Source organism: Passer montanus, unplaced genomic scaffold (assembly GCF_014805655.1).
Source record: "Passer montanus isolate IOZ18808 unplaced genomic scaffold, ASM1480565v1 scaffold40, whole genome shotgun sequence".
Classification (NCBI taxonomy): domain Eukaryota; kingdom Metazoa; phylum Chordata; class Aves; order Passeriformes; family Passeridae; genus Passer; species Passer montanus.
The window spans coordinates 5986356-6012788 of NW_024368819.1; the positions used below are offsets into that span (position 1 = coordinate 5986356).

General features: G+C 41.1%; 1 protein-coding gene across 1 annotated transcript; it reads left to right on the forward strand.

The window, feature by feature from the left end:
• Nucleotides 1-970: 970 nt before the first annotated feature.
• ZNF318 (zinc finger protein 318) lies at nucleotides 971-26433 on the forward strand. The gene is given in 11 exon segments (XM_039718937.1): nucleotides 971-1085; nucleotides 1088-1200; nucleotides 6199-6344; nucleotides 11196-11823; nucleotides 13037-14461; nucleotides 16878-16977; nucleotides 17721-18007; nucleotides 21180-21383; nucleotides 21856-21955; nucleotides 22963-23081; nucleotides 23478-26433. Coding segments are annotated over 11 exon segments (5925 nt in total). The 3' UTR covers nucleotides 26166-26433.

Below are 26433 nucleotides of genomic sequence, written 5' to 3' on the forward strand. Positions count from 1 at the left end.
ATAGTATACTTCAAAATGGTGTGTATGTTCGAGCAATTACATTCCCAAAAGCAAGATTTCAGCCAAAATGGACTGGCGCTTCAAATAAAATCCCTCACATGTCATTCAGCTAAGAACAAATTACAAATCAAGATATAAAAGCTTGTGGATTTTGGAAATGAAGCTGAAGAGCTTTATGAGAGCCTTCATTTCTCTGTTTTCACTTCTTTTGACCGCTACCCCATCTTAGTTAACTGAAAACCCCCTTCCTCTCTGGAGACAGCCCCAGAACCAAGGAAGAGAAATGTTTCTGGAGACACCTCCCAGAACCAAGGAAGAGAAATGTTTCTGGAGACACCTCCCAGAAGCACGGAAGGGAAGTGTTCCCGGGGTCGCACGGGAGTGGAAGCTGTCCCGGGCTCTGTCCCGCTGGAAGCGCGGTCGGTGGCCGGCGCTCAGGTAGGAGGGAGGATGCGGGAAGCCATTTCCCACCCTGCCATCCCTGCTGCCTAGAGCACGGAAAGTGGTTCAGGAGCTTTGTGAGCTGGAGGCTCAGCCTCGGCACCGCCGGATCGATCAGGCAAGGATGGCTTTCAAACACGCTTCTGCTTGAAGGCAACACCGCCGGCAACGACCTGCTCCACAGCACAGTGCGTGCGTGTAGGGGAGGGAACAAAAACCAACAAAAAGCAACCAAAAAAAAAAAAATCCCAAACAACAGAAAACCGCCAAAGCCGAACGTGCCCCAGTCACGGCCGTTGGGGTCCGAAGGGCGGAGAGAGGTAAAAAGGAGCTGCACAGCCGAACGCAGCAACCCCCGACTCCCGCCCCACCGGCGGCCGCCATTTTGTGCGGGCGTCCCCAGGCACCGCCCCCCCCGCCCGGGCTCCCCCTCCCGGCCCGGCTCGGGAGCGCGCAGGGCGGCGGGAGCGCGCACGCCGGGGGGGCCGGTCCGGAGGAGCCGCGGGACCCCCGGGCCGCTGGCGCCATCATGTACCGCTCCGGCAGCGGCCGCTCCGGCCCTTCGTCCTCCTCCTCCTCCCACCGGCTGAAGGAGGGCGGCTCGTCGGCGTCCCGCGCCTCCCGCTTCAGCGCATCGGGGCCGGGCGGTCCCCGTCGCCGCACCGCAGCCGGAGGTTGCCGTCGCCGCCGGGAGGAGCGGGGCTCGGCGGGCCCCGGGGCCGCCGGGGCAGCGAGCACGGAGACGGCGGCAGCAGCCGGGTAAATACTGCCGAGCGCCGGGGGGCGCGGGGCGGGCCTGCCCCTCGCCCGGGGGCTGTCAGAGCCCCAGAGCTGGCGCGGCCAGGTCCTTGCAAATTACACCGGCCCCGGGCGCTCCCTGTGCGGAGGGAGAGCCGCAATTTCCCTCTATTCCTTAGAGAGCCAAATGGGGGAAAAAAATGCATTTTAAGTGATGTTTTCCCACTGCATTTTAATTGCATTTTTTCCATTGCATTTTTATTTGTCTTACTGGCTAGAGCCATTTTAGAGAAGGTTGGAAGATGATGCTGTCTTTTCTCTAAGGCAGAGGATGGCATTTTCCTCAATTTAACACATTGGGTTTTGTTAGTGCATAAATATCGTTTAACTTATGCGAATACAACTTTTTGGATAGCATGTTGAATGAGTACTTTGTCTGAATTCTTCCTGCTGTCACGGCGGGCGTACAAAGAGGGCTGATACTGATTTATATCTTTGAGAGGTATTCTTTGGTAGGCACCGCTTTGTAGTCGGGGCTGTGCACAGGGTATTCCAGTCGTCTCACTTTGTCTTGGCAAAGTCTGACTTGGGTATGCGAAGCTGTTTTGGTGTCTGTGGTGGATGGCATCTTGGATGCAGGCACCTTCGTAATAAATCAAAGTGTGAAGACTTTTTTTTTTTTTTTTTTTTTTTTTTTTTGCGTGAGTGGGATTCGCTGACTTAGGTTTCTGTTCCTGCTCCTTGGTGCAGTGATTGTTGTGTCTGGTGACTCTGAGCTGTGCTAAGTGTAATAAGTCCATGGTGCATTTGCACTACCATGGAAGAAGAGATTTCCCTGCTGGGGTACCCTAAGCAGTGGTTGCATGGTCACTCAATCCAGGACACATGGAGTGCAAAGAACGGCACCCCCTCCTTTCCCACTGCTTTGCAGGATATTCAACCCTCTCCCCTGTGCTCAGCCTGGATTTGTGAGTTGCGGGGTGGGCTGATGTGAGGGAACAATGTAGCTGAAAGTCGGTCCAGCAAAAGTGTGTTATCTGCTGGTTCATCTCCTGGTGGGACTCCCGAGGGAGAATGGGGATTGCCCTTTCTCCTGGTGATACAGGTTCTTACCGCGTTTCTTTGAAGCTGCAGCCATAGGTCATGGGTGATTGTAGTGGCATTAAAATTCAGGTATTGGTGTTATTTCTTATTGAAAGGTGAGTTGCCCTGGAGATGCAGGAAGACAATGTTGTCTTGGACTGTTAAGCCAAGCCAGGCTAAGCAACCTGCCTCTGGCCAGTTGTTTTCATGCGGTATTTCACCCTTATCTCCATCCTCTTTCGTTTCCTGAATGGTAACCTTGCAAATTGCATTACTAATAATATCCACAATGAAAATAAGTAGTTTTTAAAAAGGAAATGTTTTTCTGTCTGATTCATGTAAATTCATGTTTGATGATGTGTTTGGCTTGATGGACAGTTGCATGTTGACAACTGGTGAGTGGAAACCTGGGATACAGGACAGAACTTTCTTAAACTGACTTCACCATCACTCAGTCTCCCATTTCACTGTATCCATGATAGCCTGTAAACCTGTGCTGCTGTAACAAAACTTTCAGAGCTGACTGTTGGTGGTTTAGACTTTGAGAAATTTGATGTAGGAGTCTTGCTAGAAGCCTCCTACTCCCTCATTGATTGGGAGGAAGGCCACCAAAAACGTCCACTTTACACTAATATTATTTTTGACAAATGCTGCTCTTCTAGTGTTACTTTGCACCCTCCTGGCTCAAGTTAAATCAGTCACCTCAGCAAATTGTTACAGATTAATTATTTTTTCTTGCCTGTTCTAACTTCAGAGAAGAATTGAAAAACTATTTCTCCTAGAAATTAGGCATTAGCAGGTTAGCTGATGCTGTACTGATGAGCCAAATGGATTTTTTGTTTATTTACAGGATTACTGCATTTAAGGAAAACCCTTCTGTAGGAAGCAATTGTCACAATAAGAGATCTTGAGACAATTAAATAGAGTTCTTCAACCTATATTGTGCTGACTCTTGCGTTTGCTAAAGCCCAGTGTAAGTAATTCTTAGAGTGTAAACATCCACATTTTTTTCCCTGGAAGCTTTTGTCCCCCAACAGGTGTTTGACTGACAACTGACACTACTTCTTCAAAAGTGATGTTACAAAGCATAAAATACGTATGTAGGTTTGTTTTATTTTTTAAAAGTACTGTTTACAAAAGTAGTGTTAATTAGAGAAAGATAAAGCTGGGATTATGCTGTCATTTTCCAAAGAGTGGCATTAAATATGATGGAAACAGAGCAGACAGCAGATATGTTGGGTTATCATGACTAGTTAGGGTAAAGTTTTAATAAAATTTTTGGGATTTTATGACTTAAGACCCTCTCTTCCCTTCAGAAGCTTGAGAATACGAAATGTGAAGATATGGGAAGTTACACAAATATATCAGAAAGTGGGATTTTGGAGCTGTCACTGAAAGGACATGAATTCAGAAGCCCGAGGAAGAGGAATTTAGGTTGCAGCAAGAAAAGAGGACTTGAAAGGGGAGTATGTGCATAAGGGTAGGAGATGTAATATGTAGAATGAAGACACTGATGGAATAAGGGCATGGGGTTGAAATGGAGAAAATAATTTGGTTTTGTACAAGTTCCAGGTTATTGTCCCTATCCTACAGCAGCTTTAGAGATTTCTTACTAATTTTTCTTGTTTCTGGGAGTTGTTTTTTTGTTGTTGTTGTGATTTTTAAAAAGTATAATTATTTGTGAGATGGAGTACATGCATTTCCAAGTTACAGCATTGTTGCACATTTTGTTGTGCATAACTGAGATGCTGGCAGTGGAGCCATGTATAGGGTGTTATAAGTAGGAATAGTGTTAGTTTCTTAATAGCTGAGGAAAACTTTGTGGTGATTGTGGAGAACACTGGAATGACAGCAAAGGTTTGGGGCAAGTACTGAGAAATGTTATTGAGGAGAGGAAGGTCAGGGCTTTACAGTGAGAGATTTTGGCAGACTTTTATTTGTTCTTGCAAGGCTGACACGTGCTGCTTTTATTTATCCCTGCTGACCTGCGTGCTTGTTCTTTTTAAAGGTTTGTTTTAGCTTCTTTGCTTTCTTGTAAGAAAATTGGCTGAGATTAGAGGACTGGAGCATGTGGGGTCAACAGAGGATGGAGAAATGACAAGCAGGTATGCAACCTGTTCAGTAATATGGCAGTGGTAACTGTGGTTTAGGTGGCAGAACAGGAAGGGAGAAAAATGTGGTGCATTGCACACATAGGTATGACTAGTGGTGGTATTCAGTGCTCCAGATACAAAAACCTTTTAAAAGTGGAACTTCTCCAGTTCAAAAAAATACATTACAAAATCATGAAGTTCAAATATTTGCCACCATAATGGCCGTCTCTGGGCAATTTGTATAGATCAGTCATGAGCAATCCAAACATCCCAATCATTCTGAATGTAAACTGTTTCTTTCCTTTGCCCAGAGTTTGTTCTGGGATGTAATCATCACTTCTGTGTCTTCAGTGGAGGTGATTGTCATCTGTGTGCCCACAGTCTTGATGACAAGAAGGTGGCCTTGAAGATTGTAATTCATTGAGGCAGCCCTCAGAATTCAGTGTTACAATGGGCCCAAGTCAGGATGTGTTTGTATGAGACACATGCATCTTGAATATGTTGTATCTCATCCAGGCTGTTGCAGGATCATATTGTGCTGGACAAGACAGTTGGTCTTCAAAAGTCATTAACATATGTTCTGATAAATGCTGGGATTCAGCATAATGAACAAAACAGAAATCACTGATATGTTACCTTAGAATAAAGCTGTATGCACAATGGATTCTAGTACAGATTTGTACTGCAAGTGGATTTTGTTAGCTAAACTTGTAAAGGCATTCTTTTGCTTTTGTTGGAGATTATGGAAATTATTCCTTTGGTCCCTTGGAGGATTGAGCTGAACCTACTGCATGTTCTCAGGGCGGATGTGGACAATTCAGTGCACCTGCTGCTTGCTACTGCCGTTTTCAGCAGTGAAAGTGGTGTGCAGTGCATGACTGGTTTGGCAGAACTGAAGCTGGTTCACTGCTTCGTGTTAGGCAGAATTCTATATTGTGTTGGTTTAAAAAAGCAAATCAAGTATCTCTGTCTTTAGGCAGTCTCACCTGTTTTTTATGGATCTCCCCTTAACTCTGATCAGTCCTGTACTCCAGTGCTATATTTTAGAAGAATGTGGGGCATAACTAGTTAAACATAATTTACCAGTGATGGTAAATCACTGTGTAAATTTTGTGTACTGTGTATGTGTATGAAGGAAGGTCTGTGCAGAGGCAGTGAGCTTAGGTCTTCTCTGCTGTAGATTTTACAGAGGCAACTTTATTTAGTTTACTCTGGTTTATCTCTGCCAGCTTTCAAGAATGGTAATGGGAATTTTAGACCCTATAGAAGGTTTCTAGTGGTATTGGTGTTTTTAGTATTATGTTGTGCTTTTCTGATGAAAACAGCAGGAGGTGAGGAAAACTGTTAAAAACATCACTGCTAGGAAAATCTTTGTTTACACTGGTTCATGTTGTTACTAAAGTTGTAAAGGGCCAGAAATCCAGACACTTTATTCAGAAATTCCTGGCACTGTTTTTTATGCAATGTTTATTTAGCTGCTTCTTCTCTACAAAGAAAGGAGAACAGCAGCAAACTTGGGACTTTGTGACTTTCTCTTTGGTTTTATATCTTCCAAAATGGTGCTTTATGAAATGTCTTTTTGAGTTGAAAATTTCTAGATAATTTAAATATAGAGCATGTTATCAGCACCTGGGATGAGAAGTTGAATGCAGTCAGTACCCTCCCCTTCCTTTAGTAACAAAATAGAATTGAAGTATTTGGAACAGTTGTTCTTCTAGTTTGATTTTGTAATTGATCCATCCCCCCAAGTCGAATTTATTAAGCAGAGCAGAATCACTTTCCGTTCTGTAGCTGAGATGAAAATCCCCTGATTGATGGGCTTGCATCTTTCTTCGATTTACAGAGGCGCTCACCGAGTCTGCGCTCGGAGGCTTCCCTGGAGCACAGTTTGCGGATTACCGTGGGCAATGACCGCTATTGCATCGGCACGCCGGAGCGGAGGAGGCTGCCCGACAGACTGGGCTCGCCAATTGATAACCTGAGTGACAGGTATGCTCCTCTGCAGCTGGGGATTCACCTGGGTGAAACAGCGTGGGAAGGGCTCTGCTGGTTGAGATCAAACATCCCATTAGCCCACTGAATGCCTAGGGAATGAGGGTAAGCATGTAGTGGTGCTTCCCAGGAATATTCCCTCAGCCTCTTGCAAGTTGTGATACAGAGAATTCCTGAATGAAAGTCTCTGTTTGGAGTTACACAGGCAGAGACTTCTTCTCTAATTTTTGTCAGCTGCTTCTAAATCCCATATAAACTAAGCGTGCACGTCATATATTGCAGGAGGGAGTGTGATGTCAATCCCTTGGGTACTTCCTTCCCCTTAAGGGTGGGATGTCACATGGAGAGACTTTATTTGACATTTCACTGCTCCAGTCACCTTCTGTTTCTTATGAACCTACCTCGTCCTTACTGAAAGGAAGGTTGTTTAGTATAAGGATAGTGTAAAGCTTCAACTTCCTCACTTATTGGGAGAAATTGTCTACTTTCCTGATTTTTGAGACTAGTCTGGAAAAAAACTCTAATGCACCTTGAAAGATATTATTATTTTGACTTTAAAAACCTTGCAGAAGAATATAGTCAGACAGTCTCATACATTATAAAGGAAATGTTAGAATTCTTAGGATCCCTTGACTGAAATTGGAGAGAAAGTGTTAATGGAGAGAATTATTTTGTGTTAAAATACTTCACTGCTGTGAACAGTGAAGTGTAAATATTAGTAGATACAATTAGGAACTCTTTGCCTTCAGTAGGAGAACCAGTATAATCTGGCGAAAGAAAGAAAATCGGAAAACTGTGCAAATAATTCTTTGTCTTGAATTGCAGAATTAAAGATGGCATAGCTTCTGTCCCAGAGCATACAGTTGCACTTTCAGGTCAGAGATAAGCATCCAGCACAGGAAAAATCATTACCACTTCCATTTTTGATGCAAATATCATCATCTGTTAAAAAAAAAAAAGAGAGAGGGAAGTGAGAAGAAGAAATGAATTTCCTGTCTTTCTCAGGTGTAAAGCTGAGTTTCAGCAGGTGTAGAAAACCAAATGAGAGTTTGGTTTTTGGTACTGTCACTTTTATGCCTTTACCTCAGTTCTCCTGTCATCAGTGTTTGATTTGTAAATCCCCTGTGCAGTTTGTAAATGAAATGAGTGTGTATGCTCAGGGAGAGTACAATGGTTGGAAGGAAAAGGAAGTGATATGTTGGGAACTGGCACTTATCTGGCAAATTATTGGCAAGGAGCATTTGAGGACAGGGGATGGTGGTGTTGGTCCCATTGCTTCATGTTCTCAGGTTTTAGAGAGAGATTTTAGATTTAACCTGCTCTGTGGTCCTGATGCATGGTTAGGAGTAACATCAAGTATAGCACAGTTTATTTAATATAAGAGTGATTTATTTAAATCACAAAAGTTGACTTCTCTGTTACAGAACCCATAGATGTGAAACAGAATGGTAAGAATAGACTCCAGAGAAGGTTTTAAAGTGACAGATGAGTTAGAAGAAGATAAAGTGAGATGAGACCATGTAGACTTTAATCTTTAAGTGACTTCCTTGTATTTGTAGTGTAAGTATGCAAGAACTTTGTGTTGTTACATTTGCTTTTTTTTTTTTTTTTTTTTGTCTAATCTGTGCAGGCTGCACTTTTCTGAGTGATGCCCATTGTTCAGAAGTTTAAAATATGTGATGACTAAGTCACCTGTTAGCTTTTCCTAAATCATCTAGGTACTACTTCTGAATTCTAAGTTTCCACACTGCTAACCATTTTATTTGTTTTCAAAAGATATTTGGTTTTTGATTAAGGACATTGTTTATCAAGTATTTTTCATCATGTATTTTTTTCCTTTCTCTGAGAGACTGCCCTGGTACTGGTATGTAGACTTTATGTCTCTCACTGGGCTGTAAAATGGTCTTTATTGTTACTGCTCATATCACATTTTTATTTTTCATGTGATATGTTCTCATTCTAATTTAAAAAAAAAAGGTATCCTGAAGATGTCTTTTCAAATTTTGAAGTAATTGGAGCAAATAATTCTGAATTTAGTTATTCTCAGCTATTTTTGCTAACTACTCTACTATTATTGCTATTACTCTACTATTATATTTCAAGCAATCACTTTGACACATTATTCTCTGTAATTTATAGGGTCTTGGGATGGTGGAGAGGTTCATTAGTCTATAAAGGAAATAAAATACCAAAGAAGGGAAATCAGGGAGGCTTTCAGAGTCTCCTGCAGCAGTGGATTTTCAGGATACCCGAGGAGGCTTTCTAAGGGCGTGTGTTCCCATGCAGGTCTGTCCTAAAACATCTGTAAGAACTTGCCCCATGTTTCTAGGGCAGCTGGTCTCCTGCACATGTCTAAATAGGCACACTGAATGCTGCTGCTCTGTGTCTTCAAGGTCACCTAAGCAGCTTCAGTCTCCTGCTTGGACCAATAAGTGTTATTTTGTCTTCCAGAATCTCAGTCTGTCAAAGTGAAAAATAAAATCTTTTTCTCTCTCCCCATCTTCCATCTGTTAGGCTCTCAGTATTTTTAAGACATTCTACTACTGTCTGAGCTGGCACAAGCTATAGAGAGCATCCCACCAGTTCTTTCATCTGAGGTTAATACAAAAGATAGACCAAATCACTGCAGAGACTTGGTCTGCATTGAGCTGTGCTCTGAAATAGTGTTTTTTGGCATGATATCAAGAGTAACAGTTGGCTAGAATATGAACAGCTCATCTGACTCCCTGTTCAAAGACTGTGTATTAAAGTGGAGTCCTGTTGATTGCTGGCAGCAGAATACCACTCTTTATTTCTATTTCTGTGTATGTGAATAAACATGCTAAAAAGTAAATTACTTTACACTAGTTGTAGGTCTCTGAGGCATCATGTGTGTGTAGCCTGTGGTCTGTTTTCCATCTCTGAAACTGCAAATCCCAGTGATTCATGGGTTCTTTGTTGGTGAAGGAATTGGGATGGTCACAATACCAATGGATACCACTTGTATCCTCTCTTGAGGATGCAGTAGCTGGGAGTGGACATCACTGGCTGAGAGCATGCAAACCAATTAAGAGGGATGTAACTCTGTAGGACTGTATGCACAGAAAACATGTCTCAAAGAATCCTGTAAGGCAAGTAATCATTTTTCCCACAGCTGTATTTAATTTTCAGGTTTAAAATTTGCATTTTAGCTGTTCAAAGTGTATTTGGAATGTCTTGCTAGTTTTAGTAGATTTGCTGTTCCTTTCTTTCCAAAGTGTGATTAAAAATTCTTGTGCTTTGTCACTGCAGTCAGTTTGAATTGTAGGTGACAGCTGCCAGACATGCATCTAAATAATTTTATTTGCACAAAAATCAGCTGAAGGTGTATGGTGAAACACAGCTATTGCTCCATCAGATGTATCCATGCAGCTTGTACAGGTTTATCAGGCTCTCAGAAAATGTGCCACTGGGAGTAGACGTACCTTTATGTAGGTTGTGAAAACAACATTTATTTATGAAAATTAATTTAGCTATTTGTAGATATTGTTGTGCTTTTGGAGGAGGTGGATATGTGTAGTTTGCTGAAAACTGGAAAGATACCACATAATACAATGGGTACAGGTGCATACCAGATTTGTTTTATAAGTTGTGTTGGACTGATAAAGTATCTAATAAATGCTTTGCAATGATGCAAGTTAAAGTGAAGTTTTGTGTTGATTTTGTTCTTAAATATGCATGTGTAAACTATGAAAATAGCCAGGGAAAACACCTAGTCTGTGCATCTCTGTTATTCTTTAGTCTGTAGTGAAAAACTGGGACTGCAATTTATTTGCAGATTTTTTTTGAAGGTGTCTTCTGGCATGACTTGATTTGTCCCTTCTCAAATCTATGGAGGGACCTTTTAGAGTAGGAGGAGGTGATTTTTGTGGATTCAGGCCATTATACATAGTTTATTTCAAATTGATTCACTCACAAAAGAGTTTTCTGTCTCATTGATGTCACTTAGGGAGCACATTTTCTTTCTTGGACAGTCTTGCTAAATTTTGAAATATCAATGAGTGAAACCAGCAGCTGGTAGCTTTTAAAGTGGTTTGGTTTGTTTCTGCCTTATCTAAAGAAAAGTCCCAGAAAAGTTTTTAGGCATCAGGAAAAAGGCCTTAGTTAAAACAGTACCCCTATTTGTAGGCGTCTGTAGGAATTGGTCCAAAAGTAGATACTCCAAGAGAAGAAGCTGGTTATTCTGATGTTGTGACAGTTGCACATCCACTATGTGTAATAATGCAGGGGCTGGCACAGAAGAATGGTACCATTACACTTAAATCTCCTTGGTTTATACAGAAACTGAGCTTCTTTTTAGTTATGGGGTTCATGTGATTAGTGACAGTGCTGTCTGCATATCATGTTGCAAAAGAAAATATTGGTAGAATTTGTGGTCTTTGTCAACAGCTGAAGATAAAAAGAGGATCTGGTTGCATTTGCCAGTGTGAAACTTTGAATAATTCATAGGAAATCTGACCTCGACATCTTACTGGGAGAGGCAAGGAAAGGGATTGTGGTCTGAAATATGATAGTAAAGGGTTTTTAAAATGTGTAGTCTCTCACATTCACAGAAACAAATCCGTCCTATCAATTTTTCAAGGCTCTAATTTCTCAGTTTGAGTTGAATTGTTCGTGTCACTGCATTTGCAGGTAACTTCCTAGGACAGGATGTACAATACCATTAAAAATAATTCTCCCTCTCCACCCTGCATTTTAAGTACATAAAATGTTGGTTCTGTTTAGTAAGGGAGATGTTATTTTGAAACTGGTTTGGAAATTTCTTACCCTTGAGTAGGAGTAAGACTTTGTTTAATCTGATTCAAGTACTTCTCTGTTTCTCTCACGCAGGGATGATGTGGCTGACGGTCCAATATTCACTAGAGGCCTCACGTGTCCTCGCGGCCTTGAGAGATACCCAGCTCATGAGGATCAGCCGTCGAGTCCCTTCCTTGCGAGGCATGACGAGGACTACCGCAGCCGAGACGTCCTGCACCGGCCAGAGTACAGTCCACACTATGGCCGTCGGGAGGAGCTGCCTCGAGCCGACAGGGATGGCGACAAACTCAGGAGATCCCCCTACCCACTGAGGCCAGAGGAGAGGGGACGAGAAATAAAGCGTCCACGGTATGAGAAGGATGAGAAGATGCATGGTGTGAGTGGAGAGCATCAGGGTTTCTCATCAGGAACACGAAACTACCGCAGGCGCAGCCGCAGCCGTAGCAGAAGCCTGAGCCCGTCATACCTGAATGAAGAATTCCGAGAGCTTGACCGTGCAAGGAGGAAAAGAGAAGAAGAAGAGCGCAGTCGAAACTTGAATCATGATATTTCAGGCAGTGGCTACACGATCCCTGGCTTGACTAACACATTACAGACTCCTGAGCCTCGGTACACATACAGGCCTGAAGAAATTCCACCCATGCCCAAAAAATCTATTTTGAAGAAACGAGTAGAGATGGAAGTAGAGTCTGCTGTTCAGGTTTGGTCTCTGTGTATCTGTCTACATGCTTCTACTTCTCAAAACAGTTACTTCAAGATACAGAATGTTAGTTTGATTTCCAAAATAGGAAAGCCAAATCTTTGTTTCCCTTTCCTTAAGAAGACAGGTATCTTTCTGCAAGGTGGTATAAGTTTGAAATGCATTAGAAACTTTAAATGGTTATGGCATTTAAGCAGGAATCATATATATACACACCTCTATATCTATCTATCTATCTATCTATCTATCTATCTATCTATATACACACAAACACACCCATATATATATATATATACACACACCTATAAATAAATAAATAAATATAGTCTTAGACAGAATAAAATGTCTTTGTGGAAATTCAACCCATGAGGCAGAGATCTGGGCCACCTTTCAAAGAAAAGCTGGCTCTCACATAGTACCACAGGCAGTTAGGATATTGACTGAAGCTCTTCCTCTGTCACAGTGTATCTTTCTTGTTTCTTTATAGACTTAGAGAACTGCCTAATGCATCTTCAGTACCTCTGTTTGAAAACAACTTTTAGATTTCCTTATTTTTCCCTTTGAACTATAGGCTGGGATCAGCCCTACTTAATTTGTACCAAACCTATACCAATTGATTCTCAAAATTAGAGCAATGGACAGATAAGTGGCTGTGACTACTGTGATAAACTGGCTTTTTGTGTTTAACACATCACTTTGATTTGCCTGTTTTACTGATCAGTGTTGGTTTGACAGTGACATATTTATCTCAGGAGTGCTCAGATACTGAGCATCCCATTCCATACCTATTGCTGGAAATGTATTTAATATGGCATTAATTATGAATATCTGAAGAAGTGACTGAGACTAACCCCAGTGCAGTAGTTTTTATCTGACTTAAGGTATTGAAATCCTATGTGACTATGACTAAACTCAAAGCATATCCAAAATGATATAACAGGATTTAAATTTAAAAATTTCAGTTCTTACGCTTGCAAAAAGTCATGAAATATTATTGATTTTTTGTGTTCTCTGAGATAAGTATTCATTGTTGGACATGGCATTCCAGAATCATCAGGCAACTTGGTTTGTAATCTTTTGTGTTCTCTTTCAACTGCATATTGTCTCTTCTAACACTTTTATTCAGCTGTGAACTCTAGGAGAAATGAACACGTTCTTGTGTTCTGTGAAGTGCATAGTGCCTTAGAAGTAAATAGTATCTTCTTTCTTTCAGCCCGAGAGCTTTTCAAGCAGTCCAGCCCCCAGCAAGGATCTTCCTCTTCTTTCTAGTCAGTCTTCTTTGCCCCAGACCAACAACATAGCTCCTTTTGCTTCTGAAGTGGAAAACTTTCTCAAACGGTTTAACAAAGGCTCTCTTGTGGAGGCTTCAGACAAGGAGTTGCATGAAGGTTTGTGTGAGTGGAACCCACTCTCTGGGCCTCCCAAAGACAATTTGGTGTTTGAAGAGAACTTCGGAAGCTTCTTAAGTCACAAAGAAAAAGTAGAACCCAAGGCAGAGCCCACTGATCGCCATACTGACTTCCTGCTGCCTCATGAGAGGGCCAGTCAGGATGGCAGTGGTTTCTCCCGAATTCTGGGCATGATGGCTGATTCTGTCAGTGCTCAGGAGAAGAGGAGGCGTAGCTTTCCTGACATTGAGGACGAAGAGAAATTTCTTTATGGTGATGAGGATGAAGAGACCAAAACTGAATCTCTCCCCATAGAGAAGCCCCCGGTAAGTTGTGGCAATGAGATAATAATACAGAAAATGAGCCCACCTCCTTCTCCTGCTCCAGCTGTCAAGATGGATCCTTTAGAAGAGCCAAACGCAGAGTATGCAAAGATCCACGACTTACTCAAAACCATTGGACTTGACATTGGTGTTGCTGAAATTGGAAAACTGGCCGTTCGTACCCAGGAGCGCCTTCACGGCAAAAAGCTGGCGTCTCGTTCTCCGGAGCGCCGCTCTGCGGACACTCGCCGACTGGACGCCTGGGAGCTGCGCCGCAGCCGCAGTGACACCCGCTCTCCTGAGTCCGGCCAGCAGCGCTCAGCGTCACCCCCGGGCTCTTTCCAGCAGCCTAAAGATGCAGCCTCTCTTCAGAAACCAGACTATGCTATGGACAAGCTGGTGGGACAGGAGATACCTCTACCTGCACCTGAACAGTGTCTTCCTTCTGTCTCTCTCATTCCTGCAATTCCACCAACCCCTGCTAGTTTGCCACCTACACCTACTTCTGTTTCCCAGTACCAAATTCCCAGCTATTCCCACTACACTGCTGCTCAAATGCCCCAAAACTATGCCTCTCCCACAATGGCTCCTCCAGGATATGATGCATATGGGCACTATATGGCATATGCAGCCTCTGGATGGCCCATGTACTCCCCTGCCCAGCAGCCTAATCCTACGCTACCAGAAGCTCATGGTCTTCTTACCATGGCCATGTCAGCAAACCCCACTCGTCCCAATCTCCGGGTGATTGAGACAGTCTCTCTGGGAAAGGATGTTCCTGATGTGAAAAGAGATGGTTCTGTGCTTGTTCAAGTCCCTACCACTCCTTCTCATTCCAAAACACCCCTTCGTCTGTCATCACACCCTCTGAAAAATACCTCAGAAAGGATGTCGGATGAAAAAAATCGGGCAGCTCAAAAGCAGAAGGTATGTGAGGTATTCTGATACTTCAGAATGTGTTGGATTGCATGATTGGTGGTGTGGCAGCTTTTTCTCTTCAGGTGCACCTTTCTTTTTCTGAGTTGCTCCAGTTTAAAAATAGTTTGACCTAGTTTACTTCTGTTAAAGATTTCTAAGCATTTGTCTGTATTATTCCCTGACACCTGTAAAAAATGCATTTTAAATCTCCCAAAGTTGTATGCCACTGGCTGTGGCAGAACAGATGAAATCAAAAACAAAGTTAAATTTCTTTGATCCAGCCAAAATCTTACAGAGAAAACACATGGTGGCCACAGCCTGGCTTTATTCTGCTGAGAGTTAGGTATTGAAATACCTGAAGATATCTGGGGATATGTTAAAATCTGAAGGGACAGTGTAAAGAAAATGAAATGGATTTTCTTACTGATGTCCAGTGGCAGAACAAGAGGTCACTGAAACACAGGAGGCTCCATCTGGACATGCTATATTGTGCAAAATACCATGGTTATACCTGTATTAGACATTCTTAAATACATACTAAAGGATATCATCATTCACCATCACATACAATCTTCCCTCTACCTTTATATTAATTCTCTTACAAAAATCACAAAATAAGAAGAATTTATGGGAAACTACTTGGAGGCTCTGACACCAGTTCAGGCAATACATGTTAGTGTTTTTCTTTTCTAATTATCTTGGTCTGTACAATAATTAGAGAGTAGTGGGGAAGAATGTATTTTAAAATAGGAAACTGTAGTTACACAATTGTCAAAGAACTGGTTGATTCCCAAAAGTTGTTTGAGTTTTCAGACTGGTGTCCACTTGGTCTTTGTTGTGAAAATAAGGGCATAGAATTATATGGGTATGGGGGGACAATTAAAAATCATCTCGTTCCAGCCCCACTGCCATAGGCAGGGACACATTCCACTAGACCAGATTGCTCAGAGCCCCATCCAACCTAGCCTTGAAGACTTCAGGGCTGGAGAGTCCACAGTCTCTATGGACAACCTGTTTCCATGCCTCACCATCCACATTGTAAAGAAATGCTTCCTTTATATCTAGTTTAAATCTACCTTCTTTTAGTTTGAAACTGCTGCCACTTTTCCTGTGATTACAGACCTTGGTAAAATATCTGTACCCATTTTTCTTTCAAACCTCCTTTAGGTGTTGAGGCTGCAATATCATCTTTTATTATAAGAGCCTTTTCTTCACTTGTATGAAGTGCTATGTCAGCAAATAAGTGAGCTTCCACTTCTTGCAGGAAAAATAATTTCTTCAGCTGAAACAGCTGAAATTTTATTCTTAATGAAATTTAATATGTTTGGAAGAGCTCTCTTGGCTAAAGGTGTGTGCTTTTCTCCTGCCCTGACAAACCTTGGTAGCTCATCTGTGCATCTTGGTAGAACTTCTGAGGCTTTGTCTGCACTACAGAAATCTTTTTCTAGGGCTTAGTCTGCTGGTATTTTGCTGGGATGGTTTGGAATATAAAAATTTGGATGTTCCACTTGATGCCCCCATGCTGCAGAAAGCTCAGAAGGAGAGAATGGTGCTTTGATGATAAAAAAAGCATACAAAGCCAAAATAATAATAAAAAAACTTCTTATGTTGTTTAAGATGTAGCTTAACTGTGTTGATAGAACTACTTCAGGAAGGATTCAGGGATCCTGCCAACATTGGCATTGCTGTCGTAGAAATGATTGTCTAGGGAAGTCAAGATGACTTGTTAAGGGAGGAGTCTGTAGTAATCTTTAAGAGCCTTGTGAAGGTAACAAAACTGAGATTTGTGTCTTGAAAAATGAAGCTGGAAAAGAAACTGAAAGACCTTTCCAGGTTTCATTTTACCATATTGCTTTGTTTCCTTCTATGAGAATCAATGAAAACCAGTGAAAAAAGGATTTGTGAGCTCCTCATGCCACTGTTTTTACCTTATTGAACAAGAAACAAATTTCATCCTGATGTTTTATGTCGGACTGAAGCAAAACCTAACAGCTAAAATGAGCCAGAGTCGAAGCAGGAGGCAAGGTGAAGGGCTGTGTGGGCTGATGGAGCATGCTAGCTGTAGAGATTCTGCATGAGTTTTGAGTTTCAGCTACTTGTCATTGATCTTGATTAGCCCTGTAGAAGATAGTCAGCTGAGCCTAAGGGCATTGGGAAGTGCTGCAACAAACAGGGCAGTTAGAGGAATACACTGCCCAAAAGCAAAAAAAAAATTGCCCACAAACTGGGTTGAAGCATGACCACACAATACAGTTACTCTCACATAAAGAGGGAGAGGTGTATTTATTGTGTTAAAATACTCAAGAACGTTTTGGGAATAGCGAGCAGTGTTCTGTGTCTGGAAAGCTGAGGTCTTCCTGTTATTCTTGCAAGACTGTTTAACTTGTGAAGAGAAGAAAATCCAGACACCTTCCAATTTATTTAGGTGATAGAAGAGAGAGAAAAACTGAAGACGGATCGAGAAGCACGGCAGAAGAAGCTTTACTATCTCAAGACTGAATTGGACAGGCTTCGTAAACAGCAAGGTAAAGTGCATTACCACCCTCCCTGCCCCTGCTTTTTCCTTCCCCCTTGGGATGTGTCACAAGTCCTGGTATCTAACAGGAGGAGGAGAACCAAAATAAGAATAGTCCATAATGTATTTTCATACTCCTGGCAATGCACAACTCTTGAAAAAAGCAGTGACCTAGTTACTATATTAAGATCAATTACATCAAAATCTGAGCAGACAGTTGCTCTTGCATCTTCTTGGCTTGATAAGCTAAAGGAATTGTACTTTATGCATTTTAGTGCTTCTTTAGAAGAAGTGAGAAATAGTGACTGGAGATGTTATTGTGCCTTTCAATTTTTCATGAATCTTATCTGGAGATGGAAAAGTCCTCTCTCAAGAGAGCTAATTTTTTGTGTCTTTAAAACTTGTTCGCTCCAAGTAAATACTTAATTCCCTCACCTTTGGAAAATGATACTTTCAGGTTAGAATAGGCAATTTAACTTTTGCTTGTTTTGTCATACAGGGAAATAGTGATTATAAATTGATGCTCTGGAGGATTGTGGTGCCTCTCTTAGGGTGTGTGTTATGGTAATCCTTATGGAGGCACATCATGCAGATTTAGTGATGCTGTACCTGGGAGTCAATTCCATCTTTACAGTGAAGATTTAGCCATAATATTTTGTATTAGTATTTTACTTGTTGCTGGAATTATTGTACAGATCTAAAGTCAGTTTTCCTGTTGCATTTCTGACTCTTCTGCTTCCTTGATTGGCTCAGGTGAGATGTTGAGGAAAAAACGTCGTGAGAAGGACGGACACAAAGACCCCTTGTTGGTTGAGGTGAACAGACTGCAAGAGAATATTATGAAGGAGATTGCGGAGCTGCATAAAGAATCTGATGCAGCTGACAAGAAGCAGTCTGAGCTTGACAAAGTAGCACAAATCCTGGGGATTAACATATTTGAAAAACCCCGGAAACCATCTGTGGAAACTAAAGATTCCTCGGAAAAGAACAGCAAGTCAGAAAATGCAAAAGGCGTAGAGAAAACATCTTCCTCCAACAAGGTAAAGTCTAAAAGTTTGTGTGCTAATAATTTTAATAAGAGAAGAGGGCACTGGGCAGACAGCTGGTCCCAGACATTTACTAAAGGATCATTTGATGTCATTTGTTACCACATGTCATACACTGACTTCGATGATGCATGCAGGTGATAGTCAATGCATCAGTGTATATATAATGTCCCTCAGGTTTTGTGCAGTTCAGCACCACTTACTGTTTTTATTTTGGTATTGCTGAGGTGTTGGTTGGATTGAACAGTATCATGAGTGTGTATAGCTGTTTGGTCTCAATACCATGCCAGGAGGACAGACTTTTTTTTTCTCCACAAAATTTCTGTCATGGCCTTTCAGACCATGTTTATAGGAGTGTTTATAGCAGCAAAGCTCTCTGAAAGTTGGGAGCATGTTGGTGTTCTCACTAGGTAATGATAGTAAATCACAAGACTTAAAGATGATGGTCACCATAAGATGTTTTTATGTACAGATATTCTCTCTTCAGAAATGTCACTATGCATCAGTATGGTCTCTCTGGTGTGGTCTGTACTGCTCTGGGCTGGATGTACCAGCACAGGCTTACTGCATTCCAGAAGATCATTTAACTTTGAAAGTAGGATGGATACTACCATCTGAAAGGTTATGCTTGTATTCAGGAAATCAATTATCCTGCTTTTCAGATGTTTATTCAAATATGTAACAGAAATAGCTAATGGGAAATTGTAGATTAATTTTGTGTCGATCTTAGCATATATATTTTTGCAGAGAGGAAAATATTAGTAGGGTAAGAGGTATAAGGAAAACTGAAATGGCACCTCATCAATTTATCTGAAGGGAGGATGTCAAGAGCATGGAGCCAGGTTCTTCTCAGTGGTGCTGAGCAATAGGACAAGAGACAATGGGCAGAAACTGATGCACAGGAAGTTCCAGCTGAATGTGAGGAACAACTTCTTCACTGTGTGGGTGACTGAGCACTGGAACAGATTGCCCAGAGAGGTTGTGAAGTCTTCCTCACTGGAGATATTCCAGTACCATCTGGACACAATCCTGTGCCATGTGCTCTGGGACAACCCTGCTTGAGCACGGAGGTTGGACCAGATGACCCACTGTGGTCCCTTCCAACCTTACACATTTTGTGATTCTGGATTTCCTCCAAAGCCACTCAAATCTGTTTATCCTGTAAAATTTTCCTTATGCTTTATTGTGGTCTGAGAACTCATTAGGTAACTTTAATTTATAGACTTGCTTTTGGTTTTTTTTGTTGTTTCTTGAAACATTTCTGAAGTTTACTGTTCACTTACTTTAACAAATCGTTTGCTTCAGTCACCACTTCATAAAACTGAAGTAGACAAAAATGTTTGTTAAGTCCTACATTGCATTAAGGTATATTGTTTTCTTTTCTTGAGATATGGCACATGTGAATATATTTCTCATTATTTTAATTTGCATTGTCTGTGTTGTCCAAACCTGTAATGACTTGATTTCCTTTTCATAGTTCCTTATTTTAACATGGAAAATTGTGAGTTCTGGACTGGAACATTTAATATTTTCATACATGTGTAGGCACATAGGACACAGCCTTCACATTGTAGTTCTGATTAACTTTTTCTCATGAAAAGAAAGATGGTGCTGGCCTTTCAACACTGACATTGGTTGACTCTGCCAACCTGAGGGCAAAAGCCTTTGCCTTTCTGCTTATTTGCAAGGCACCTTGTAGTCCCTTGCTGCTAATCCTGTGTCTGTGTGTTGTAGTTACACAGTCAGTGCAGAGGTGAAGCCAGTGTTGCTGTGCTAAACAGGCAGATCACCCTGTCTGGGCTCTAAATAGTAGCAAATTATAAAGGCATCTTTGAGCTGGGGTAATGCACAAACTGGAGTTAAGAGTGGGCTGTCACCTGTCTATCTGAGAAGCATTGTCTTTTTAAAGTTTTGATTGAGATAGTATTTTTATAGATGTATGTCTATAAATAACATAAACATTGATGCTTGTGTGACATTGTGAACATCCTTCCATGCACCTCCTGCAGATCATAAGCTGATCTCATTGTTCAAGAGAATGTCTGCTATGTTCTTGCTGACAGAATACGTGCAAATATTCCTGGGGTCACTTCTTATTCTGCTACCAAGAACTAGATTATATTGGGATATGGATATCTGTGGGGTGCATAGTGGTCTGGCTGTCTCTTCATTCTTTGATTTACATGTGCATGTTGTGGGGGGTGGTGTTAAGGAATTTAATGTAAGGCAGATGTTATTTGACAATTTTGAATCTGCTTGAATAAATTTGTTCAGTGCTGGTAGTGAATAACTTGGAAATCATGCAACCAACTCGAGTCTGCTAAATTAACATGCTGTTCTTTCCAAAGTGCCGTGAAAAATGATAATATGATGGACTTTATGCCATTGAAAACATAACTCAGAACTCAAAATACATCTAGTACTATTGTAATCTAAATTACGAGGGCTCATTCATGGTATATTTCAGATAATATTTGTTTTGCTACAAGTTTAATTTAGTATTAATTTTGGATAGAGTCCTGAAATGTCTGTATATCAATATATGGCGTCTTTCTGTACAGATCAATGTAAGTGCAAATATCACACGTTTAAATCACAAGATCCTTCACCCTGTATACTTAGGTAATTAACAAAACACCATATTTCTTTTATTATTAAACAATAAGTTTTCTGGAGAATTTAGGAACACTCAAATAATCCGATAAAACTGATGGAGTTAAATACTTTTAGTCACCTGATTTTTCTTCCTTTTCCATTCTGCTTTCATCCAAACTACTTTTACAGTAATTTCTGAATGCCTCTAGGGGAACTATTTGAGGTCTTCTGGGCACTGTTTGGCTAGTATGGTAAATTTGAACTGTTATGTGAAACCAATAAAGTGGGAAAGGGTGCATGCCAAGGGAATTTGCTCATTTGGTTCCTTGATTACCTACAACCATCCAGCCATTACATCTGGGACCCTTATTGGAAACTCTTCACTGCAGCCACGCAGCATCTTAGTCGGCAATACCAGCTCTCTGAAACAGTGGAGTTAACCTGGGCGCTGAAAAGCAGGTGATATATTTTTTTTGTGTGTATGGCTTCTGCTGGAGGCAGGTTCTGAATTCTAGAGCATTTTGTCTGTCCTGCCTTGTCTTAGAGAAGTGTTTCCTTCTGTTCAATTTAGGAATCAAAAACTCCTAATGAAAAATCGAGAGGTAGAAGCCCGAAGCCAGCAGAATCCTCTTCACAGTCCTCCAAACATCCTTTCCAGTTGGCCAATATTTATGAATATTATGATGCAGGGAACCACTGGTGCAAAGACTGCAATACCATCTGCGGGACCATGTTTGACTTTTTCACACACATGCATAATAAGAAACACAGACAGGTATGTTGCAGGCTTCCTTCACTAAGTGCATTTCATATTGCTGTGAATATTAACACTAAAACATACATCACAGGACTACATTTTACAAGAGAACCTGAAGTAATAACGAACCCAAGAAGTAACTTAGCAAATTATTTTCCCCTAACGTTGGACTTGAGCAGTTGTACAGCTACTGGTGTATTCCAAATAGTGTAAATGGGGTCTGTGTTCAGTTTGCTCAGGTTTGTCACTTGTGTTTCACATGTTTACCTGTTCTTTGCGGTCATTTACATTTTACACTTTTCACAGGTTATTTTGTCATTGTAAATTGCAAAGTGGGAGGGAAAAGAGAGGAAAATAAGTTGTTGTAAATATTTGCACGTTGATTTTAATGTTCAGTGTTCTAAAAGGATATTAAAAAGGAAAAAGACAAGTGTACTTGCCTTGCTAGTGTAATATATGAGCCTATATACCTCTGTCACTGTGCAAATAGACCCTGGATCCTTACAACAGACCTTGGGCTTCGAAGACCCAGAGCGAGACCAAACAAGAGTCCATAAAACGCATTGATAAGATAACGGTTCCTGCCAAAGGTATGTTAATTTTTATTAACTCGGCTATCATCCCTCTTTGCCCTCCAGCACTTTGTCCCACTTGTTCAGAGAAAGGAATTTTTAAAACTTTGCCTTGGTATAGGAGCACATATAGATACTGTATTATTAGGAAAAAGGCAAATTATTTAGTTTCTTGACTGTTTTTGTATAAAAGGTCTTGAAGCAGGACTGTAGAAAAGTGTGGTTTCTTCTCTTTTTAGAGATTAGTTTTTTATTTTGATTACCAGTTGTCTTTCGGTGTAGTTCTGAAGTAATTTTTGCCAATATATTAGAATTCAGAGCATGACCACAATAGTTGGCAGTATTTGGGTAGATCTTGCACAGTATTCCACACAGTCTTGTAGTAGACTTTTCCATTCAGTACATTTTTAGCAGAGGTCTCCCTGAAAATTGACTGATGAGTACTTGTTATAGTGCAGATACAGAGAATCTGAGACAGACATATAGAAGGAACTGTAACTGAGCTGAAATTTAATATAGGATTTAAAATATAAATGTCTAAAAGGCCTGCCAGTGATCAACTCATTTTATTAATCTGTTACATATTTCTTGTAGTGCCCACTAAAGAAAAATCTGCAGCGTCTTAGATAACTGTTGCAGGTTCTGTGACACAAGGATGCAGTCTTGCTGAACTTCAACAAAAATAATTGTGTTCTGTTTAATAAGCTAGATATTTAGTATTTGAGCAGACTATACCAGAAAGATGGAAAATAGATCAAGGCTGTGGGAAATGTTGACCTACTTGAATACTCAATTACCTTAATACCATGAAGAGCACTTTAATCTTGAACCATAGTAATAAACTTCTTCACTTTGCATGTTTGTTCCTGGTAGTGGTGGTTCCTATGTAACTGCAAGGAGAGCAGCATTTACTGTTCCAAAAAGAACATTACTGGAAGTTTTGCTGTTGTTCTTTGACCAACTTTGTTAAGAGCTTGGCATTTATTAGGTTTTGTTTCTCTGATAATTTTCTTTGGCCTTTTCAGGCTCTGAGTTTCTGATTCCCATCACTGGATATTATTGCCAGCTCTGTCATGAATTTTTTGGAGATCAGATCTCAGCAGAGCAGCATGTGAAAAGTCATCCCCACAATGAGAAGTATAAGGTTGGTAACTGATGTACTAGGAAAGAGACATTCCCTACCTTAGCTTCTGCTTGTTCAGTCTTCCTTGCCTGAAGAATGACATTTAACTCCTTGGAATACATGTATTAAGTTATCTTCACTACATTCTACTGAACTAAATAAGTGTAACTTCCCACTACACCAGTACATAGAGATATTTTATCTGCATGAAGCTGAAATGTGTCTACTGTAAAGTGACAGCACTGCTGCTAGCAGTTTATAGTACCTCAGTTTCTTGGTAGGAAGAAGTTCCCTGTTCTCTTAGCATTGAGATGGCACTTACTGAGCAAGTCAAAACTGTCAGAGAGCTGCATTTATTTATTTATTTTTCATGGAAATTAAAAATGGTGGCTAAAATGTTGCTGATTATTTCCACAGAAACACATAGATGAAAACCCACTCTATGAAGAGAGGAGAAATCTGGACCGTCAGGCTGGATTGGCTGTAGTTCTGGAAACAGAGCGCCGGCGGCAAAATGAGCTGAAACGGAAACTGGTTGAGAAACAGAAGGAAGAGAAGGATGAGAAAACCCCAAAAATAATAAAGAAGGAGGAAGTAAAGAGCATCCCAGAGTCAGGAGAAGGGAATAATGAAACTCAAGGCAAAACGGATTCTTCTGGGCGAAAAATGGGTATCACAGTAAAGCTAAAGAAGGAAGAGAAGACAGAGGAGAAAAAAGAAGAAAAGAAAGAGGAATTGAAAAAGGAATCACCAAGCCAGACCTCCTTTGGGAAATTCAGCTGGAAAAAGACTGAGAGAGAGGATAAAACTCCAGGAGCTATTCCAAAGGAAGAGAATACAGAAGGAAACAAAGAGGAGAACAAATGTCAGCCCGTGAAATCCCATATCAAGCCCATTGAAATCAAGCTGTCTGGGAAAACTGTTATTCCACACACGAGCCCATGGACACCAGTTGTTTCCACTCCGACACCAACAAAAATTCTCCCCAATCTACCAGTCCCCACCATGATTTTCAGGAAGTCTACTACTGCAACAGTTAGTAAACCACCACCTCTGAACACCTTTTTATCAATAAAATCCTCTGGAACTACCACCAAACCACTGCCAGTGGTAAAAGAAACAAATGCAGATCTTCTACTGCCTCCGGATATCATATCAAAAGCTTTTGGAGGAGAAGAAGTAATTTTAAAAGGCTCAGAAGAGGATTTGAAAGCAGCAGAGAAAAATGAGTCTTCTCAGACTGCAGAGAAACCTCCTCCACCTCAACCTCCCCCAGCAGTCCAGCCAGCAGCTGTCATCCCTGCAGATGAAGTAGCTCCAGGTGTGTCTGAAAGTGAACAGACAATGTTGGCAACGCCTGTGAGACCACCACCACCTTCAACTACTTTCAGTGAACAAGCAAAAAAGATAGAGAAACGAAATTCTTGCTTGGCCACAGCCAATGCTAAAGATCTCTATGATATTTTCTACAGTAGTGGTGGAAAGGGTTCAGCTGACAGCAAGCTTGCAAGTTCTGCACTTCCAAATGGAGAAAACCCTAACTTGACAAAACCTGCAGATTTATCTGCAAATCACAGAACAAATAGTAGCTCATCCTCGTTGAAGGAGGATTCTGAGAATGTGGATTCCTCACAGTGTAATAATCAAGTGACAGGGAGTTTGGTTCCTGTTGAAAATCAGGCTAAAATGAACAAGAAATCACTTCAGTCTCCCCTGTCAGAAATTTCAGTCACAGAATTACCAGAAAAAAACCCTGTTTCTGGTATCCAGATGCCTGCAAAAATTGGGCGTGTTGATACAGGAGGTGGAGAGCAGGCAGGCAGTCTGGAATTCTGTGATCTACAGAAAACTGAGGTCCAAGAGAAGGTTGGACAGGAAGATGGAAATAAAACTCCAGTTAAAAACACAAATATTCCTGGTACCTTGGAGACAGAGACAAAAGACTGGGAAATAAAAGCAGTAAAGCCTAAGCATAGCCTACATGCAAAGACTTTGTTACCTGAGACACAGAACAAAATTAAAAGTTTGGGAAATTCCCATTTGGTCAAGTTAAATGATAACTGTAGAACTCACTCAGAAACTGATAGTCCAGACTTGCTCTGGGGCAATTCTAGAACTAGTAATGGAAAAGAACAGATAGTCACAACTCATTCTGGTTCTGATGAGGTTGATGCTTCAGAATTGATAGAGGGACAGACAGAAACTAAAAGTACTCTATTAGAAGCTCAAGAAAAAGTTCAGCCTAAACCTTCAGGCCATGTAGTGTTAGATAACCAAACCCAGAAGCAGGGAGTTGAACGGTTAGTCAGTACCTGCTCAAACATTGCTGAACTCAGATCCAATCTGGAATTAGCAGCTGAAAATGAAAAAAAGTCATTAGGACACACTGGATCTGATGCAAGATTAGATAATTTTCTTTTCAAGAGACCATCAGAGGATGTGAAACACATGAAGATTCCCTCCCAGAAAACAGAGCTTGACTTGAAAAGCACTGATTTCAATTTGGGAGAGAAGGTAAAACATGAATGTTTCAGCATCCTTTCAGAAGGACTTTTAAAGGAAAATACAGAAGAAGTCACAAAAGTAGAAACTATTGCGTCCATTAAGCTAGAGTCCAGTAAACTTAAAAAACTGGGCATTGAAAGAACAGTGAATGAAACAGAGATTAGTGATATTGTTACATTGACTTCTGGTAGTTGTGAAGATAAAATTTGCACACGGATTTCTCAGAAACCTATGCTGCAGCCTGGATCACAGACCTCAAATAGTGACACTACAGAAGTGGTCATGCCAGTTCTAGAAATGCAGGGCATTTCACCCACGTCTGAGGTACGTGTGCAAGTGAAGGACAGCAAAGATGGCACTGTTGAAATGCTGTCACTAAGTTGTGACAGAGGCAGCACAGAAAGTCAGGCTTCTGGGTGCGTGAAAACTTTAATGCCTGGGCTCAAAGAAACACATGGGAAGGTGGGTGGCTCAGGAGGCAAGGGAATGTGCACCATCCAGAGCAAGAAGACTGAGCAAACAGAAGCTCCTGACGGTAGTTTGGAAGCTACGGTGAATTCAGGAATTGCTGAAAACATAGCAGAAAGCCCAATGGGTTGAAGTAAACCCAGCCAGTCCCAATATTTGAGGAGCCAGAGCTGGGATTATGTATATGGTTTTTGTTTGTTTTTCTTTTTGTTTCAGCTGAGATTTTTGGGTGTATTTTGCATTCTGTGGTAGGACTTGACTAAAGTGAAACGTAAGTCATCAGAAGGCAGTCACATACTTTATTCTGTATATAATTAATTGTGTAAAATGTTTTTTCATGTGAATTTTGTTGCCAATTTCTTTTCTACACTCTGCTATTAAAATGGAATCTCGTTTATAA